The sequence below is a fragment of the Syngnathus floridae genome, chromosome 8, assembly GCF_059516105.1.
Source record: "Syngnathus floridae isolate MCC-2025c chromosome 8, RoL_Sflo_1.0, whole genome shotgun sequence".
NCBI classification, from domain to species: domain Eukaryota; kingdom Metazoa; phylum Chordata; class Actinopteri; order Syngnathiformes; family Syngnathidae; genus Syngnathus; species Syngnathus floridae.
In genome coordinates, this window is record NC_142420.1 from 9333480 (window position 1) to 9352912 (window position 19433).

The 19433-nt window shown below is 40.7% G+C and overlaps 1 protein-coding gene across 1 annotated transcript in view; it reads left to right on the top strand.

Moving 5' to 3' along the window:
- The window catches only part of abca12 (ATP binding cassette subfamily A member 12), a 37626-nt gene that overhangs the window by 11790 nt on the left and 6403 nt on the right, over positions 1-19433 (top strand). The window contains exons 22-62 of the mRNA XM_088383736.1: positions 372-484; positions 633-688; positions 921-1045; positions 1116-1246; positions 1421-1563; positions 2300-2467; positions 2639-2856; positions 3396-4304; positions 4407-4513; positions 5080-5186; positions 5420-5619; positions 5740-5816; positions 6084-6214; positions 6362-6532; positions 7464-7628; positions 7708-7897; positions 7981-8120; positions 8230-8349; positions 8476-8566; positions 8671-8850; positions 9005-9293; positions 9930-10044; positions 10148-10477; positions 10668-10737; positions 10845-10979; positions 11151-11309; positions 11529-11712; positions 12016-12234; positions 12838-13034; positions 13129-13286; positions 13628-13861; positions 13970-14117; positions 14338-14587; positions 15243-15332; positions 16308-16395; positions 16494-16621; positions 16758-16845; positions 16979-17087; positions 17693-17747; positions 18849-19026; positions 19143-19258. Of these exons, the coding sequence (XP_088239862.1) occupies positions 372-484; positions 633-688; positions 921-1045; positions 1116-1246; positions 1421-1563; positions 2300-2467; positions 2639-2856; positions 3396-4304; positions 4407-4513; positions 5080-5186; positions 5420-5619; positions 5740-5816; positions 6084-6214; positions 6362-6532; positions 7464-7628; positions 7708-7897; positions 7981-8120; positions 8230-8349; positions 8476-8566; positions 8671-8850; positions 9005-9293; positions 9930-10044; positions 10148-10477; positions 10668-10737; positions 10845-10979; positions 11151-11309; positions 11529-11712; positions 12016-12234; positions 12838-13034; positions 13129-13286; positions 13628-13861; positions 13970-14117; positions 14338-14587; positions 15243-15332; positions 16308-16395; positions 16494-16621; positions 16758-16845; positions 16979-17087; positions 17693-17747; positions 18849-19026; positions 19143-19258 (6882 nt within the window). The remainder of the gene's footprint in view (positions 1-371; positions 485-632; positions 689-920; positions 1046-1115; positions 1247-1420; positions 1564-2299; positions 2468-2638; positions 2857-3395; positions 4305-4406; positions 4514-5079; positions 5187-5419; positions 5620-5739; positions 5817-6083; positions 6215-6361; positions 6533-7463; positions 7629-7707; positions 7898-7980; positions 8121-8229; positions 8350-8475; positions 8567-8670; positions 8851-9004; positions 9294-9929; positions 10045-10147; positions 10478-10667; positions 10738-10844; positions 10980-11150; positions 11310-11528; positions 11713-12015; positions 12235-12837; positions 13035-13128; positions 13287-13627; positions 13862-13969; positions 14118-14337; positions 14588-15242; positions 15333-16307; positions 16396-16493; positions 16622-16757; positions 16846-16978; positions 17088-17692; positions 17748-18848; positions 19027-19142; positions 19259-19433) is intronic.

The following is a 19433-nucleotide window of genomic DNA, read 5'->3' on the forward strand; positions in this document are numbered from 1 at the left end:
ATAGTGAGCCACTACAGCAGGCGTGTCCAAAGTCCGGCCCGCGGGCCAAATGTATATATCTTATAAATGAACAAAGTTTTAAAATGGGCCATTCATTGAAGGTGCTCCTTATAATCCGGTGCGCCTTATATATGGACAAAGTTTTAAAATGGGCCATTCATTGAAGGTGCGCCATATAATCCGGTGCGCCTTATAGTGCGGAAAATACGGTAAGCAATAAATACTTTTCTGGAATATTAGCATGTTTTAGTTAGCAAAAGGTAAATTTAATTCACTGTCTCTCTGACCAATGAAAATGCAAGCCATGCAACAAATTTCTTTACAGTGCTATAACTGTGTATAATGGGAATATTATTTGATTTTTTTAAAAGCATTTTGAACCAGTTGAAGACGATTCGGAGCTTCCTGCCACCAAACAGCACAGCTCGATACTATGTTTCTGTCGCCATAAATGTCACTCATCTCATCTTGGACTCAAGCCAAGGTAAATCAGTCTCAGTCTTAACTCTGGAATTGTGGATGTTATGTTCTTAAAAAAATGTAGTTCAACTCTCACAAACTTTCTCTTTTGAGACTGTGTTTGATCAGCTCTGCTATTTGTGTTAACCACATTTTCATATGTGTGACTTCAGGCAACGTCAGCCTAGAAAATCAAACGACACAAATTCTGATGGGGATTTTTAACCAGGTACGATTTCAAATGGCACGTCATGCATGCATGTCAGACAGATTTGGTGTTAGATCATGATGGACATGAATACAAAGAAGGTGATCACAAGGTGAAATGTGTTGATACCATCTGAATTTTTTCAATCAAGTTTGTTCTAACAGATTGTCACAGGCGATAGCACTTTAGAACCGAATTCGAACAAATTCATACAAACCATGTTTTGTACCACTTGTCCTAATTTTCTGAGCAGATATGGCAGATTTTTACAAATGGACCAGGATTGAATATGTCTCCATCTGTGGAGACCTTATCCCATCTCGGTTCGGTGCTTCAACAGATTTTGACAGGCCAGGCTGATCAAGAGACGTGGCACATGTAAGATTCATCACGCAAAGAACGTTCATGATTAGAGGATTGTGAATCTGAACTTTCTGTTTTGGAACAGGCTTAAAAAGATGTTGGGGATTGTACTGACAACAATCAGTGAAACGCAGCAATGGGACAATGTCACGGCCGTTATCCCCTATTTTGAAAAAATCATAGCATGTATGGTAAACACGCAGCAAGCACAGAAAAGTGAGTATACCGCTCAGTATTAAGCATTTGATAGGTTAAAAACACAATAAAATTAATACATTCGCAATCATGTAATAATTTGTTTGCAGGTTGCATTTTGCAGGTTTCACAATTTGTCTCATAGTTTCCAAAGAGTCTGACTGGTCAAGCTTTTAATGTTGTCCTTTTCTACAGTGATGCTCCTAAGCCTCGCAAAGCCTGTGTTGACCCTGATGAGAGAAATTGTACAGTCTGCAAATGGAAGTTATTTGAACTTGTCGGAGATCTCGGAAAGAATCCAGCCTGCCATACAACAAACACTGCTGGCTGCTGAGCAGGTAACCTATGCTGAGTCACTCGCTTAGGCTGTCAGAGACTTCATGATCAACTGCATACTGTCTTTTTAGTGACTGGGTCTAATTTATAAGGGCTTCTTTTTTTAAATTCTGTTTTTTACAAAAGGTATGCTTGAAAGTTGATGTTTCTTCTAAGTTTGACAGTACAGGTTAACAACCCTGCCAAATTTAAACCCCGAAAAAAATGTATAAAATAAGGCTTCAATATCATGAAAATTCAAAGGAAGATAGATTGTCGGGTTCTCCTGCATAGCTCGCTAGCATATCACAATTATGCCAAATAAGGCTTCAATATCATGAAAATTCAAAGGAAGATAGATTGTCGGGTTCTCCTGCATAGCTCGCTAGCATATCACAATTATGCCAAATAACCACTAATCTAAATGAAGATATATAATGCATTGAAAAACAAATCTCTTATTTCCCATTTCAGGGTGTTTTAGCGTGTCACTATTCAGGACACGCCTGTCATGAGAACCTTTTGTATTCATTCTCTGTGTGGGTGTCCAGTGATAAGAATTGCTGATACCTGTGTGAGCCTTGTGGAATTTACATTGTGTAGATGCACGGAAAGACATTATCATGTGTCCATCATTGTGTTTGTCACAGTCTCGCTAACTGAACTGGTTTCCTCAAAGGAATGTGATAAAAGACAATACCGTCCAAGAAAACAAGGAAGGTGATTGTTATTGTCGTATTTTGATGACGTCTCTTTCAGGCAAATGGAACTTTGGAATGCGATGAAGCTGTGAAACTGTGGGAGCCCATCAGGGTCGCAGCCAATTTAAGCCACGGCGTCATTGAAATGTGGTGCAACATCAGTCTGCAGCCTGTTCTAGAGATTTATGCTGATAGTCATTATATCTGCCCCCACCTCAACACAAGTGTGAGTACAGACAACAAAAATTGATTTGCCTATATCAGAAAGTTAGATCATAAGAGTCATACATTGAACGTGTCCCCGTGACATCACAAATTCCAGTGCTGGTCACATTTTTACCATTTGGTGGCAATGTTGACACACAGAACATTTTACTGTTGAACATTTTCCCTTCAGCACATGGATTCGGAAACAATCACTGCTGGTGATGCTGCTGCCCGGATTGTCAATGCTACAAAATCTCTGTATCAAGCCAGCAGAAACCAATCACACGTGATGGAACAGATCATCATGAATGTCTCCAGCCAGTTCTCGGAGTTGCTTGGCCAGCCGTTAAGCCATAGTGCTCAGCTTCACTGGTACATGCAGCTTCAAAACATACAGCTGCAAAACAGGTGACTGCACTCACCATATGGCAGGTTACCTTCTCTCTCAGTAGTACTTAAGTAGGGTGGATGCTTGAAAAATGACTTGGGTAAAAGTACAAGTACTAATGCAAGTCTGATATTATATGTGTTCTTACATATGAAGCATGGAAAAATATTGAATATGATAAAATAAAATAAAAAATAAAATACTGTGCAGGAAAAAAACAGCAGGGTCAGATTAAAAGAGGTAAAGATCAGAAGATTAGGGATCACAGTGGAAATATTCTTTTTTAATACTACTAACAGGGACAGGAATGGAAAACCAGCAACTGTGTGAATATTAATGATAAAGAAAGTATTACTTTGGCTGAAAGGACACTAATAATCTTTGAAATTAAAGAAAAGAAATATCTCGGTCTTCAAAAGAATCCCCAGTTGCCCCTTGAGCTGCTTCCTCACAGACATTACAATCCTTTTTTCCCAGGCTTTCTTATGAGTTTTATATATGAGGCTATAAGTGAAGCCTACAATGAGATTTCTTGATACGGAACTTTTGTGCTCCACAGTTTATTCGCTGTTGAAGTGTTGTCGGATGAGTTGCTTAAAGTGGCACCCATGCTGGAGCCATGCGTAGATGCTTTGGAGGAAGCACTGAGACACATTCTGAACAACTACCACCTCAATTACGACACCAACTCATCTGAGGTTGTCTTCACTGAGGCAGCGGCGATAGTCCTCTCCTGTGCAAACATCACCTTGAGTAATATCTTCTCAATGGTGGAGGGTGACTTGTCTGGGTTCAGCGACGGATCCTTCCTTGACATGATAAGTGATGCCATTGAAGCCATGACCAACATGAAGGTATTCGGGGATGAGGCCATGGTTTACCAAGGCCTGGGACAATTTCTGGCCTCCAATGGCGCTAAAGCACTCATGCAGAAGGTGGTTGAACTGTCTTCATTGTTAGCGACTTCAAACGAATCTGGACTAGATCTTCTGACCCAGGCTCTGCCCAAGATATCCCAACTCCTCAGGCCTTTATTGTCCACCCTGACGCAGATGGGCGTGGACATGCCGGAGATCGTGGATGTTTTTGAGGAGTTTGCTGAAAACATTTTTGCTATGCTGAGGCAGTTGTTAAGCAGCGGCCTTTTGGTACACCATCCGCTTAGGGGTAGCCGACACAAACGAGACGCCCCGATGATGCCACCGATGATGCCGCTGATGGACATTGTGAATGACTTCCGAGACTTCCTGTCCATTGACTACTTAGCGATGTTCAGATCCATGGCGGTCCCTTCTCTAGAGGAAATTATGGAGACAGCTCACATGTTCTTTTCCAATCCTGATTTGAAAACTATCGTGAAGCAGTCCACAAGGAACATGGCGTGGGCTTCAAATGGCTCACACGACAAGACTATTAATGCCGCACTTGAGGTCCTCTCGTTTGCAACTCTCCCCAGTCACACTCTGACGTGAGTACAATTGTGCCTTCTAGATAGTTAAAAATGGAAAAAGTTGCCCCAGTATGTTAAATTGCAAGTACTGTACTACAATTCAGTGTCTTATCTTGCTAGGTCATCATTGGCTCTCTTGAGGGATGCTGCTGAAATGCTGCCAGAGAGCTTTCCATTTTCTGCTCTGCTTAAAAATATGACCAGAGCGCTTGCCAGTGAATCTCAAGGTAACATTGAGTCTCACATCCTCTGTCAAAATGATCCACCGAACTTGTAAAAAAAAAAAAAAAGCTCTGCAAATAAAGTAGCATTTCAATTGTCAACCTACTTCACATCCTCCCATACGTACCTTTTTTCTCATTTTTGTTTACACTCACCAGATTCAGCATTAGACTGTCACATTGTTGCACACACACATTTTAATTACAAAAGCCTCAAGGTGTTGACCACCATGAAATTCAAGATTTTCTCATTTCATTTTAATTACACATTCTGTCGTCGCATCGTTTGGCCCAGGGTGTTATCAGATTTGTTTGAATTCATGACATCATTGACGTCCCACTGACCCCATCTGTTCCCATCCTTCCCGGCCTTTATGTACGCAGATCATTTGCAGCATGTTGCCTAACAACGCTTGCCAGCAACAGTCTGACTTGTAATGAAGCCCCAGTGGAACGTTATGTGTCACTTTTTCACACATACAAGACCTGAATACTTAATGATCCCCTTTCTCTTTCTTCTGCTTTCTAATCTTTCTCATCATATATGTATTTGCTTTTTTTCCTCATTATAGGGAACTTGATGGATTTACAGCAAGTCTTCCAGACAGCTTCTCATCTTTCCCAAACCAACCTGAGTGATCCGCTTTTCGCAGAACAACTTGATCAACTGAGATCTCAGGTTAAAATAGTAGCTCAGAATGTAGAATTACAAAAAAAAAAATAAAACACATTTGCTTTTACAAAGCTAGTAATGTCCAAACCTTGTTTATATAGTTGATTAGTTTTGAACAGATTTTAAAGTAGCGTTAAAGTTTCAAAGTGGGGTTCCAAAGTAGAGTTGGGATTTTTGCACTTGTGAGAGACACAGTCCCTGATGATTTTTTGTGGGACTTGTTTGCTGGTGCCTTTCAGGTGTGCAGAGTGGAGAATACGAAGTTTGCCCGTAGCTTCTTGGATGCTCTCTCCGTGGAACCTGGTCACTTCTGTTACACCCTCCTACCAGGCTTGCAGGTCTTGTTGGAGGGTGTGCTGGTCAACACCACAGATCTGCATGATGCCATCTTCCAGACATTAATTGGAGACCCCAGCACCTACAATGATGACATCGATTGGTAAAGCGTTTGGTTTCTTTGTGTATTTTACATCTCTTCGTGTCAAAACATTGCATTGACTTTAAAAAAGTATCAAGTCTAAATATGCATATGTGGGTTTATGTTTTTTGTGTGCTCTAGGCCATCTGTCCTCAGTCAAGGTTTTGGCTTTGATATCAGCAGACTGAGGTCTCTCAATATCAACTTCACATCTCAAGGTGAAGCACTTAACTGCTGTACATCTCGAAAGTTTTAATTTGATTACCCAATGTGAATCAATACATTGCACTCAATCATAATGTGGTAATGACGTAACAGCTACAAGCTGTCAAAATAAATTTGTCAGCTAAATAGACTTTATTTTGTTTACGTTTTTTATTTAATGACCGACTTATCTGAATGCCCTAAGATCTTACGACAATTAGTATCAAAGGGAAACAACATGGAAATGTTGGCATTTACGCTATTTTGCTTTATTTGCCCAGAGGACATGACGTTTGGCGAGATGCTACGGAATAAAAGTGCTTTTGTCCATGATGTTCAGAAGCACTTGAATTTCAATCCCCATGCTCTCCAGATGCTCACGGAAACAGTGTTTCCCACCAACAATTTACAGGTTAGTAGTAGGGACTCTATTAGTGGGGCAGAAGCCACAGTACCCCATCATCAGATCAGGTCAAGTCCATGAAAAGATGCATCTTGACCCCAAAAATATATATCTTGTCGTCTGGAGATGATATATATCTTTACTGTGTATTCACAGATCCTTTCGTGGTTGATGAAGCTGCGTCACTGCAATTCCCCAAGGCATCTGACCATCACAGAGCCAGAAGCAGTTCTGTTCCAAACCTTCTGCTCCATGTCCGGTGAAGACTGGTACACCTTCGCTGTGCTCATGAGTCGCCATATACGCATGGAAAAATTCCTCTTCCGAGTAAGTCCGATGACAGGAATGACAGTCGACAAAACATGAATTCTAGCGTCTCCCATTTTAGAACATCACCATTTATCATGTCTGAAATGACACGTTAATGATTGCGGGTTGCCTTGGATTTGTCCAATTCGTTATAATCCCGTGGATAATGAGGAACACATCTGGCACGAATTAAAACGCATAAATCTTCAATTCACTGAGATCTAATAATCTCGGATACATTTGTAAGCCCTTATGAGTGCTGAGAGTCACCCGGTAACCATTTTTCCATTTCTATCCATGCATTTGACCTAATTCATCATTTTAAATTAGCATCCACACCAGCAACAAGGCACAGTTTTTGTAATGAGATGATAATTAGTATGTGCCATTTAAACTTAAATTGTAGTTCACTTTAGAATATTATTAATATGAATGCTTGAAATGCTCAGCATTCATACCGTAACACCCTCCTGCCAGTACAGTATATTGCGACCTGTCAAAAGAAGATGGAAAATCTCCATTTAAATCACACATTTGTGCCAATGTATGCAGATTTAATGTATAGACTAGTTCATGACGATCCTTCAGATGTGGCATTTCATGATTTAGTCTGTTCAGTCGCAATTCTTTTACCTGTCCTGTCTTTCGTGGCACAAAAAAAAAGTGTCAAGATTTTCGAAAGAAAAATATAAAACTGGGACCTTGATGTAATCACATTCCTTGGACTCAATCTGGAAATTCACTTGAATTTAAATTCAACCAAAGATTGAATCATTTTTCCACTACAATTGCTGAATGTAAATGTCATTTTAGAATACAGCAGAACATACTAAGAAATGTATTTTTCAAAAACGTTCAAATTTGATGCAGGGAGTTGCTGTATAAAGTGATGAAACATTAAAACAAAATATACGGTGGAACCGCACTAATTCCGTGTCCATGCTTTCAGATGGTGTTGTCAGATGAACTTCAGAGCTTGTTGGGACTTATGATCCAGATGGCCAGCAATATCATCGGCATGATGGACCAAATCATTCCCACCATTGATCAGCTGCAAAGTTTCATACTTTCTATGGGAGAACTCAATCGGATCGCCTACACTGAGTTTGGCGAAGTGTGTAGATCATTTTTAAAATCAATCGACGTACTTGTCAATTATTCATGGTTGATGCATGTCCCTCCCCACCCCCTAGGTTACAAGGTCCTTGAGATCCAGACTTTCCAACAAAGCCACATTTGTCACAATGACTCGTGCCATGTGCAAATACGGTGTCATGCCTATCTTTGGACTCGCCAAACTTTCTACCAATTTCAACCCATCATCCCTTGACAGCAGCGAGAGGGAAAAGTTGATTGACAGGTTCAAGATTCCACGAAATGCCAGTATGTTGGGAAGACATAAGTCTTTTATTGCCAATGCATTTATTATGCAGTCTACAATGTCTCACATTCTTCTCCATTTGTAGCTCCGTACTGTATGAACATGTACCTAGACATGGTCAACACCACAGGGGGCGCCATTGCGTGGGCCTTCCTCAAACCAATGTTGATGGGAAAAATCCTCTTCACACCAGACACACCAATCACCAGGACAATCATGGAGAAGGTATTGCAATAGATATCAACATACTACTTTGAAACTCTGAAAGGTCCAAACAATTATTTTGTCTCTACATGCCAAATGAAAATATATTTCTATTCTTCTTCTAATTCAGGCCAACACTACCCTGCAAGAGTTTAGTAACCTACAGAGGCACTCTGACGACTGGATCAAAGCCTCAAAGTACATCGTGAAATCGAGCGAAATGTTGGGGCAGACTTTACCATTGCTGAAGGTAAAACATCTCAGGGCTTCCCTCGAGCGAAATATCTTCTGACTAGTTCGAGGAGCTGTTTCAAAATCTTAATTGTGTGTGTGCGTGTGTGTGTGCATGTGTGTGTGTGTGTGCGCGTGTGTGTAGAATTCCTTGGCTAATGCCTTTGTGAGAAATTTCATTGAAGTGCAGACAGACATCGATGTCATGAGAATGAAGGAGACGCTCGACAACTTTTGTGAGTGCGGGGGTGGGGTCTTCTCCAGCGTGCCCATGATGTAGTGATGAGAAGCAGTTCATGATTCATAATTGAATGTTTATTTTGTTTTTTGTGTGATAAAGCAAACATGACATATTTGCTGGAGAGGAACAAACACATAATGGATCAGATCACCACCTTGTCCACCCTGATGGTCAACATCTCGTCTTGCATCAAATTTGATCGTTACCAAGGTTACCAGTCCGCTGAACAGCTTGACGCTGAAGCTCAGGAACTCGCCAAGGACCGCAGTCTCTATGGAAGTGAGTCAACCCTGAGTCTAATTCAACAGTCAGAGAAAAGACTGTCCAGAAAATAAATTCTGTATAGCTACAGTAAACAATATTTCCATAAAATACTTCAACAACGTGCATTAATTTGAGTTGAATTTGCAACATAAAAATGTTTGTCTTCAAGGTGTCATTTTCAAGCTCCCCAAAGAGAACGACTCCTCTCCGCTGCCACCCAAAGTCAGCTATACCATCCGAATGCATCTGGATAACGTCATGCGGACAGACCGAGTCCGCAGTCCTTACTTTGTGAAGGACCACCACATATCGTCGAGGAGAACCATGCGCTACAACCGGGCCTTTGTGTACCTGCAGGAGAACATTGATCGGGCAATCATTGAGATGCAAACTGGAAGAGTCACAGACACCGCTGTGCAACTCCAACCTTTCCCATATCCTTGCTACCTTCGTGATCAGTGAGTTATACACACACACACACACACACACACACACATGCATAGACTATTTATGCACTCTGGTGTGAACGCATACAGTTTTTGTCAACATAAAAAGATGCACAGTGTCTCAGGGGTGAAGTTCAGGCATTGATGTGGAATAATGCAAACTCTCTCATTATTCATCTCCCACTTGGGACTGTCAGTAAGTCGTCAGTCAGTGGCAAGTCTCACGTGATAATTGGGTGCATGAATATTCAGGATAGTGTGTATGCTTTTTCATGCAGACACGTGCCACTCTAACCACCCCCCCTTGCTAATGTTTGAGATGCACATTGTAAGCAAGCTGACAGTCAAACGTTTGCCGTGAACATTTTGCCAACATGCAGCTTAGTACACAGTATGTGCTCGCCCTCAAGGGCTTTATTAAGACAATGCGGAGAACCCGTATCAAATGTAGCATCACGCCACCCTATCTGACATGCTGCCTTCAAGCCTGATTATGAGATGGGTTCATCTGTGCTGTTGTGTTGATCTGATTTATTACTCTATGCTGTTATAAATAATAATCATCATAATATAGGGCATCTTTGACAAGCTCTCTTCAATTCCAAAGGTTTCATTTTGATTTGTTGGTATATTTTTTGCATTCATCAGGTATCTTGAGGCCATCTCTTTAGTTTTTCCAATTATGCTGATGTTAGCCTGGGTTCTGTTTGTGGCTGACTTTGTCAAGAAATTGGTTCATGAAAGAGAACTGGGGCTGCATGAGGTAAGGATTCTTTTTTCCCCCTATTTACATAATTACATCAAAGTAATCATTGTTGGATTGGAATCCAAATGACATTGAATTTTCCTTTCCCTTAAATCTGCAGTATATGAAGATGATGGGCGTAAACCCGGTCAGCCACTTCCTGGCCTGGTTCTTGGAGTGTGCTGCTCACCTGATGGTGACCATCATCATCCTCACAATAATTCTCAAGCATGGCGGCGTCCTCTCGCATAGTGACGGCTTCCTCCTCTTCTTGTACTTCTGCGACTACGGCTTGACAATCCTGGCCTTCAGTTTCCTGATAAGCTCCTTTTTCGACAAGACCTACATTGCTGGTCTTAGCGGGAGCCTCATTTACATCATCTGCTTCTTCCCGTTTATTGTGGTCATGGCGCTGGAGTCCAGTCTCAACCTCTTCCAGAAAAGTGCACTGGTGAGAGACTGAATTTTACATTTTGATTATTATGTCATGATTTTGTTTACATTCATACAATTTCATTCATTTAAATTATCCAGATTGTCACAGTTGATTAGATTAATTTCCAGATTCAATCGCAGTATTACGCATATTTGTTTCATTTTATGTTAGCTCTGGTTTGCTAACTAATGTCTCTTCCCCATAGAGTTTATTTTCCCCAACCTGCTTCAGTTATGCTAGTCAGTATATCGCTCTCTACGAAGCGCGAGAAGAAGGTATGAATTTACTACTTTCCCTCACAAAATGATATATGAGACATCGCAAACAAGAGAGTACATAAAAGGTGTTTGATGTTTTTTTTTTTTTTTTTTTTTTTTTTTAGGAATTCAGTGGAGCAACTCATATTCCTCGCCCCTATCTGGAGACACAGCCTCCTTCGGTTGGCTGTGCTGGATGATGCTCTTCGACTCACTCATCTACTTCACTGCCGGGGCGTACATCCGCATGGTCTTTCCTGGTAAATCATAATTTGGTCAACTGAGAGTCAAATGTTTTTCTCGATCAATGGCCAAGTGTGATATATTTCCTTTGATAACTTAACAATATTTCCTCCGACATTGTTATTACCCCAAGCTAAGACTCACGCTTTAACTCTGACCATGTGTTTTTCTTTTTGGTGTTCACTCAGGCAAATATGGCATTCCAGCTCCATGGTACTTCCCCTTTACAGCCTCCTTTTGGGCTGACCTTTTTTGCTGTGTAAAGTCACAGAAGGGGGGCAGAGGACATCTGTTCGCCAACACCATGAAGATAAACCTGCCTGTGTTCTCAGATGACAAGGGGAAAGGTACAGAAAAAAAAAAAAAACAATTCCACTGTAGCAACTACGAGAGAACATAGACTGCTTCTTTTTTTCTGGGATTCTTTTTCTACCTTTCTTGTCTTGTCGCACTTGTTTTCATGGTCACCCATTTTGAAGCACCGAACTATATATCTCCTCCGCTCTCTATTTATGTCCAGTACAGTACTTCTTTGATTTACTGTTTGCATTTGTCCATTTTCTCAGGCCAGAGCCAGCTTTTCTCCCAGACAGGCGAGGACTTCTCTCATCTCCCTGTGGGTGTTAACCTTCACGGTCTCACGAAGATCTACGGCGACCGGGTGGCCATTCAAAACCTGAACGTTTCCTTCTACGAGGGCCACGTTACGTCGCTGCTCGGTCACAATGGAGCTGGCAAGACGACTACCATGTATGTGAATGTCATGTTTTCTTTTTCGAGAATACCAACACACGTTAGTTACAAACATGCTTCCTCGTTATAAATGAATGATATTTTACGCACCCGATGAACCTTGTGTATCGGGTCTCATTATTTTGAGGCTGCTACATGAAAGTACTCGCCATTACACTGGTGCTTGTATTCCCCCCAATTATATCCTGGAGATAAAAATGACCAGTGGCCATCTGCACTGTTCACTTAAATGATCATTCCAATATAAGATAATCACATTATAATATAATCTTCTAAGTATTCCATTTTCTGTGTGATTAGGTCTCTCCTCACGGGACTCTTCCCTCCGTCATCTGGGAGTATAGAAGTGTATGGCCGAGACATGCAAACCAACTTGAATGACATCCGCAAAGATCTGGGTGTGTGCATGCAATATGACGTTCTCTTTGATCACATGACCGCCAAGGAACACCTCCTGCTCTACGGCCAAATAAAATCCCCGCATTGGTCCGAGAGGGAATTGCACGAGCAAGTTCGAACGTAAGTGTTTACACAAGCAGGATTTAATGAATGCTTACAATTACACAGCGTTGCTCTGATTGAGGTTGGACTAGGTCCTAAGGATCACAACTTGATGCGTCATTGATGCAATAATGTAATATGGTGTGAATTTTACAGCCTTTAGTTTTCATCAGCCATGGCGACACAGTGGTCTTTGCTCAGTTGACAATATCTCCCCTCCTAATAAAAGTGAAATGTGGGAAGTTGTTACAGTGGCTGGAATTGAATGCCTATGATACGCTGGAGAAAAAGTTAAACATGGTTGTAGTCAAGCACATTTTACAGCCACTCTTAATTTATATGCATCTCCGGTGGTAAAGATAACGTAATTGTTCCACCTGTTACTCCTGAAATATGGTTTTCGATTTCCCATCTGAGGAGCAGAGGCGATATTACGAGGCACTTATAAGGCCGTTAGGTGCAAGTCGAGAATACTAATGTGGGCTGAGGGCTGTAAAGGGTTTTGCTCTATTTTTGTTGCGCTTTGAATTATCACCCCCAAAGAAACTGTATAATAAATATATACAGGTATAAACATTAAATAAGGGGGATTGTCTTGAGTTCTTCTGATTTATCTTCTAGGATCTTGGAGGAGACAGACATGTACGCACACAGACACAAGCGTGTGGGCACACTGTCAGGCGGCATGAAACGCAAGTTGTCGATCTCCATTGCGTTCATCGGCGGCTCTCGTTTGGTGGTGCTGGATGAACCCACAACGGGCGTTGATCCGTGTTCCAGGCGAAGCATCTGGGACATTGTTATCCAAAATAAAAAGCGTGAGTATACTTGTTTTTTGTAGATTTTTATGACTGTGTGAGAATCACAAATATACACACAAATAATCATATTTTTTTGTGTGTATTTTCTCAGGACACACTATCATTATGTCCACCCACCACCTGGATGAGGCTGAAATGCTGAGTGACCGCATTGCTTTCCTGGAACGAGGCGGGTTAAAATGCTGTGGCTCCCCTTTCTATTTGAAAGACAAGCTGGGCCAGGGCTACAAACTCACTCTCACCAAAAAGGTCATTCAAGTGATTTGATGTGTGGACTCAAGTATCCAGTGTCTGGATTAAGTGTAATATAGTATTACCTAATGACAGGTTATTGTGTGGATGCTTAGAGGTAACCCTTAAAACAAACTCCACCATGACATTGAATTCTATATTCTAACCCTAACCCATTCTTTTCTATGGAAGAAAAAAAATAGATGCTTTGTGTGAAAGCTAAGAAACAGCACCCAATGCTATTTCGCATAGGACACGAAAACATTTGATGAAAGCACAAATTCTTTGCCTTTTTGCCACATTATTTTTTTTCCTCTTCATACTCAGAACGTACTAACTTAATTCCATAACCACTTCAGGTGCAGATTGACGAGTCCGAGAGCTTTGACGACGCCGAAATGAAGGCCTTTATTCAAGCACATGTACCGGAAGCAAGGCTAAAAGAGGCCCAGGGGAATGACTTGATCTATTCCTTGCCCCCATTCACTTCGACCACTGCCTCCTCATATAGCTCTCTTTTGTCGGCCCTGGACATCAACCTGGATGACCTCAAGCTGGGAGGCTACGGTATCTCTGATACCACCCTAGAAGAGGTAAGCGCACATGCATGTCAAGCTTAACGTATATATGTCAACCGGATGATCTTCAAAATATACGGTAAGGATTCTTCATACTTTACATTGTTTTTTTTGTCTTTGTAGGTATTCCTCCAGTTGACAGAGGAAAACATAGAAAGTGCGTCTAAGAAAGACAGACCCTTTTCTATCTCAGACACAGTTTCAGACACGAGCTCCATTGATAGTTTCCCTGCAGATCCAACTGACATATTCTCCACTTCTGACAAAACTAGTAAGTATATGTTTCTGTTTTAGATTATGTTTGGATTTGTTTTGAGTTAATAATAATAATAATAATAATAATAGTTATCCAACTTCTTTGAAGTTATATCTCCCCTCAGTCTTTGCTCAAAACATCTCATGCAGTACTTGAACTATTTTGTAATGTATTCCTCGAGTAAACAAAGCAAATGTTTCAGTTCAGTCTTGTGTGTTTCCATCATATCCTCCAGACTTGACTCACAGTTCAAGGAGAGCACGAGGCATAGTTCTGGCCTGGCAGCAAATTAAAGCCATTCTGATCAAGAGGTTCCATCACAGCCGCCGAGACTACAAAGGCCTGTTGTCCAAGATCCTGCTTCCTGTTTTGTTTGTGACATTGGCCATGGGCTTGGGATCCATCAAGAATGATCTGGGGCACTATCCTGAGTTGGAGCTTAGCCCCGCACTCTACAACCTTAAACCAAGTTACTCTTTTTTCAGGTCAGTTCTCGTCACAAATTAAAAGACCTTGTAAAACCATCCAATGTCAAAGACTTTGGACAAGTGCTCACTGACTGACATGATTCGTGCAAAGACCTTGCGCTTGTGATATTAGACCTGTAGGAGGCACAAAAATCATTCAAGTACATCCCGCAGCAAGGCAATTGGGTTTTGATGAAATATTAATGAAGGACTGATGCATCTTATTGCTTGAATTAGCCCAGCGTGATCCCGCATCACTTTTTGGGTATCACAAAGTTGAGGGGCTTTGAAGGGCAGACATAACCAAAGGGGAAATAAAGACGGAATCCGATGTGTGTCGATGCAATGCACGATCACAGTGAATACCATTATAAATGTCGAGGGAGGTTGTCTATGCCTCGAGAAGTACTATTTGATCAAGGATAAAGGATATGTACGGGAAAAAAAGTGTTGAGTTGTTCAAGTACACATCCATCAATGGTTTCTTTATCTTTTTTTATCCAGTAACAAGATTTACCTACCAGATGATTTGTTTTGTTTCAAAATTGTTATACAGTTAAGACCAATTTTGACATTTTTTTTCCTAAATATCAAGTTATTTTGATAACACTTGAAAAAGTGACAACTTTCCAGATATGATCAATTCCCTTACTTGTGTTCTGAACTTTCACAGTAACCAGAACAGTAAATCCAGCCGGCTGGTGGACACAATGATGTCATACCCAGGAATGGATAACAGCTGCCTTGACAATGCCAACAACCGGTATGCAAACACAACAACACAAGATCCCATATTTAACATTCAGTTCATCTCATTCTTATTCTTCCCATGCCTGGTGCCTTGTTTCATTACTAGTCTGCCTCCTTCCAAATTTCAAAAACTCACTTATTTTTCCTATTGCTTGGCTCCATGTGTACGTGAGTGAAAAGTCCACGGCAGAGAGCCTTGCAGCTCAATAGCATAATTTGTATTCCATAAACACCTCCCGTTTATTGCAGAGATTTTCCCCCTTACTGTCACTGAATCACTGTTGAGACTCATGAAGTACACCTCGGAGCCATTTTAAAGCTCCCTGGACCCGCAGAAGAAGCATACAAATCTAACGGTGCAATGGAGATTGAATGTTTTGCCTTCAAATGACAAGAGAGAGAATGTGCTGCCCAGCTTCACAAATCTACATCTGTTATTGTCCTTTTGCTTATATATACTGTATATATAAATATAAATGTGTATATATAAATGTATATGTATACATAGTAAATATATGGGTTTGTATATATTTATATATTTATATTTATATATTTATGAAATATGAAACTGACCGCATTTGGATATTGAAGGTTTCCGAGTGATGTGATGATATGCAATACATAATGCAAAAGCCTGAGGCAGCAGAATCTTCTATCTTTACTTTAAAATGTAAACTTTCATATATGAATTGCCATAAAGAAGCCTTGCCTTGCAGTTCTTACCCGAGTTGGTGCCCCACCAACATCGTTAAAAAAAACGTGATGCCTAAGCTGCCAAATTTACATTTCAAAATATTGTCTTGAGTGCCTGCAGCTGCCTTACTGTACGAGTAATTCACTCTCAGCTTGCTTTCCATCTCCTTGGCTGTGTACAGAATTTTTGCATTATATTTGGGAAGTTATGTTCTAGCATGTGACCTCATTCCTGTCATATTACTGAGCTACCATTTCACTCATTGAATGTTTTTCCTTCTTTTTTTTTTGCAAGGGATTGCAAAAGCCAAACTCACAGCTGGAATTACGGAGGGAACGCCTCTAACTCATTTAGTCACTGCAAATGTACCAATGAGGGTCAGGTGAGGTCCAGTGAGGTCACATTTGTTTCATCCCATGCCTTCATTCACATTTACAACGTTATTCTGTGCTTTTGGTTTCATCCCCAAATATAATGCAGGTTTGTGATGGTCAAAGATTCAATTCAGCCAGTCGGCAGATCCCATCTTCGCAGATCGTTTACAACCTAAGTGGAATCAATGTAGAGAATTACCTGTTGAGCACGGCCAATGGTTTTATTAGGAACAGGTAAACGGTTCAAGAAACAAACTGCCAATATAATTTGCCACTTTTATAGCCGCACGTCTCTCCCTGTACGCATCTTTTGCGGCTATACCTGAACATGTGTGAATGAGTCCATTCCCTAAACAGTGTTTCATCTCAGGTACGGTGGATTTGAATTTGGTATGCCGTTCCCACGTGACCTGCAAAACGATATTCTAGTCATGTCTGATAACGCCACTTTGTCGAAGGTATTGTTCGCTGCTGCAAACCTCTAATTAATCGTAATTACTATACTGATGGAAAGGAAAACACGACATACATAGATGGCCTTACATGATAGAGTGTGTGTGTGTGTGTGTGTGTGTGTGTTTATGAGTGTAGGTTTGGTTCAACCCTGAGGGCTACCACACAATTCCAGCATATTTAAACAGCCTCAACAATGTCATCCTACGCTCCAAACTTCCAGAAGATAAGGATCCAAAGAAATATGGTACTGTATGCAGTTGATACATTGATTATTGATTGTGACATTGCATCACCATAAAGATTAGACTCGACATTTAAATAACATTATACAGTGCTTCTATGTACGCTTTCCATATTAGCAAATCTCAATAAAGAAGGTCCCAAGAGATTATTTATAACAGTTATGATCTTTTAGCTTTGGACATGTCAGTTCTTACCCTTATGTAATAGACTTCCCACTCGAGGTTAGAACCTGCCCACGGATGTGTCATCGCACTTGTGTTCACCTCCAACACTGCATTTGAGAGCCTATCCAGTCCATTCAGCAGAAAATATATGGTTACTCAACTATTTATGAGCAATTGGTGTCAAATAAATGGATGGAGTTACATAGAGCAGAGAGGGTGGATAATCTATTGCCACGGTTTTTATTTTATTTTATATAGACTATGTACTACTTTCATCGGACGCTTCTTTACAAAATTTTAACTGTGTAATTAGGTGCATTCCAAGATTAAAAAGTATATTTCTATACAAACATAATGATCTGTTCAGTCTGACACTGTCAGAATGTTTTTAATTCAGTTGTTGACAACATTTTGCTCATTTTCTGCCTTTTTTCTCTTGCAGCCATTTCAGTGTCCAGTCATCCATACTTTGGTCGAGCAGATGAAGACGACTCAATGTAAATAATCCATTTTCACAGTTCCAATATAATGATGTTCGATGGCCAAGCAGCCAATTAACCGAAACCTCTTTCCTGAAATGAATAACTATGTTCAGTACATAAATGTTTAAAATGTACGCTTTGCAGTGGACCACAGCAAATAAATGATTCAGAAAGTGGATTGAATTGCCGTTATGGCGTCAACCTCAAACCTTCAAGTGGTTTTTGCATCCATGGAGAGCTTTTTGATGTATTGATTTAGTCTCAGCCATTTTAAGGATCTGGTCGACTTATTACAGTGAGACATCTTGATTCTCAAAGTGTGGGAGCCCCTGGGGTACAGAGCAAAACTCAAGCTAAAGCTTGGCTGTGCCGATAATGAGCCCGATCAGTTGCAGCCGACTATGTGGAGTAAAGTAATGGGAGCTTCCGTAAAGCTCCCACCACATCTTCCTTCATTTTTATTCCTCCTTCCCATTTAGTCACTCAGCCAGCCTTGGCTTTGTCCTTTTGGAGCTGCAGGCAGCTGATTAGAGCGGTTGTTGTGGTCTGGCCGATTTAGAGCGGTTGACCAGGAACAGGAAGTGGTCTTATGGCTTCACTCCACTTCCTATAATTGATCAGTTTCATATTCCAAGCACGACTGTGCCCCAGTGCAAAGTGGTGTTTGGTATGTTTGGTCCAATTTGTTGATATTCAATTTCTGTCTATTCTGACTATATAATATCTATCTATTTCTATTATACTATATAATACTTATCGATATTCCAATTCTGTCCATTTGGTCCAATTCTGATATTTATCAAAATTAAAATTCTGATAAGCGATTCGTCTGATTAATTCAGTCAATCAGCCGATTAACTCACAAATGTTCTTCATTTTAAATGCATATATATTCCAGACATTCTAAAATCTTGTAAAAAATCTCATCAAAATAGTGCACGGTGCCGTAACCTTTTTCATATAAGGCACAATTCAATATATTATTGCTAGTGCAGCCGCACCAACATAGCGTTCATTATCAGATGTCAACAAACTCGGCCCAGCCATTCATAAAAATACTGCTGTTATATTCTTTCTGCAAGACCACTTATGAATAATCCACTTCTGTCTCCACAGCACTCTGGGAATGCTCCAGATCCTTGTGGCCTTATGTGTGATCACGGGTTATTCCATCACCACAGCCAGTTTCGCCATCTACGTCGTCAAAGAGCACCACAGCGGTTCCAAAAGGCTGCAACACATCGCAGGCATCAATGAGCCTTTCTACTGGACCATTAATTTCCTTTATGACATGGTAACACCTAATTGCTCAGTCTATAAATCACGAAAAATACCACCTCATCTATTTAATAACCGATAGCATCAAATAATTTGTCAGCGATAGATTATGACCTGAATCTTTTCCCGCAGATCATCTATCTGATTCCCGTCACTTTGACCATCGTGGTGATTGCGGCCTTCCAAGTTCCAGCATTCACGGACCGACAAAATTTAGATGCCGTCGCGCTACTTCTAGTGCTCTTTGGGTGAGTTGTGCTTCTCCATCTTTGTGCATACACGTATATTAGGGTCGTGATCTATTCAGCGCACTGGAAGCTTTCCCCGTCTTGATTTGTGATGCGAGAACTGATTTAAAGCACATCTCATACTAGCTGTTTGAAGTCGCTAAATTCAAAATCCCATTTCCAGATATTGTGCAAC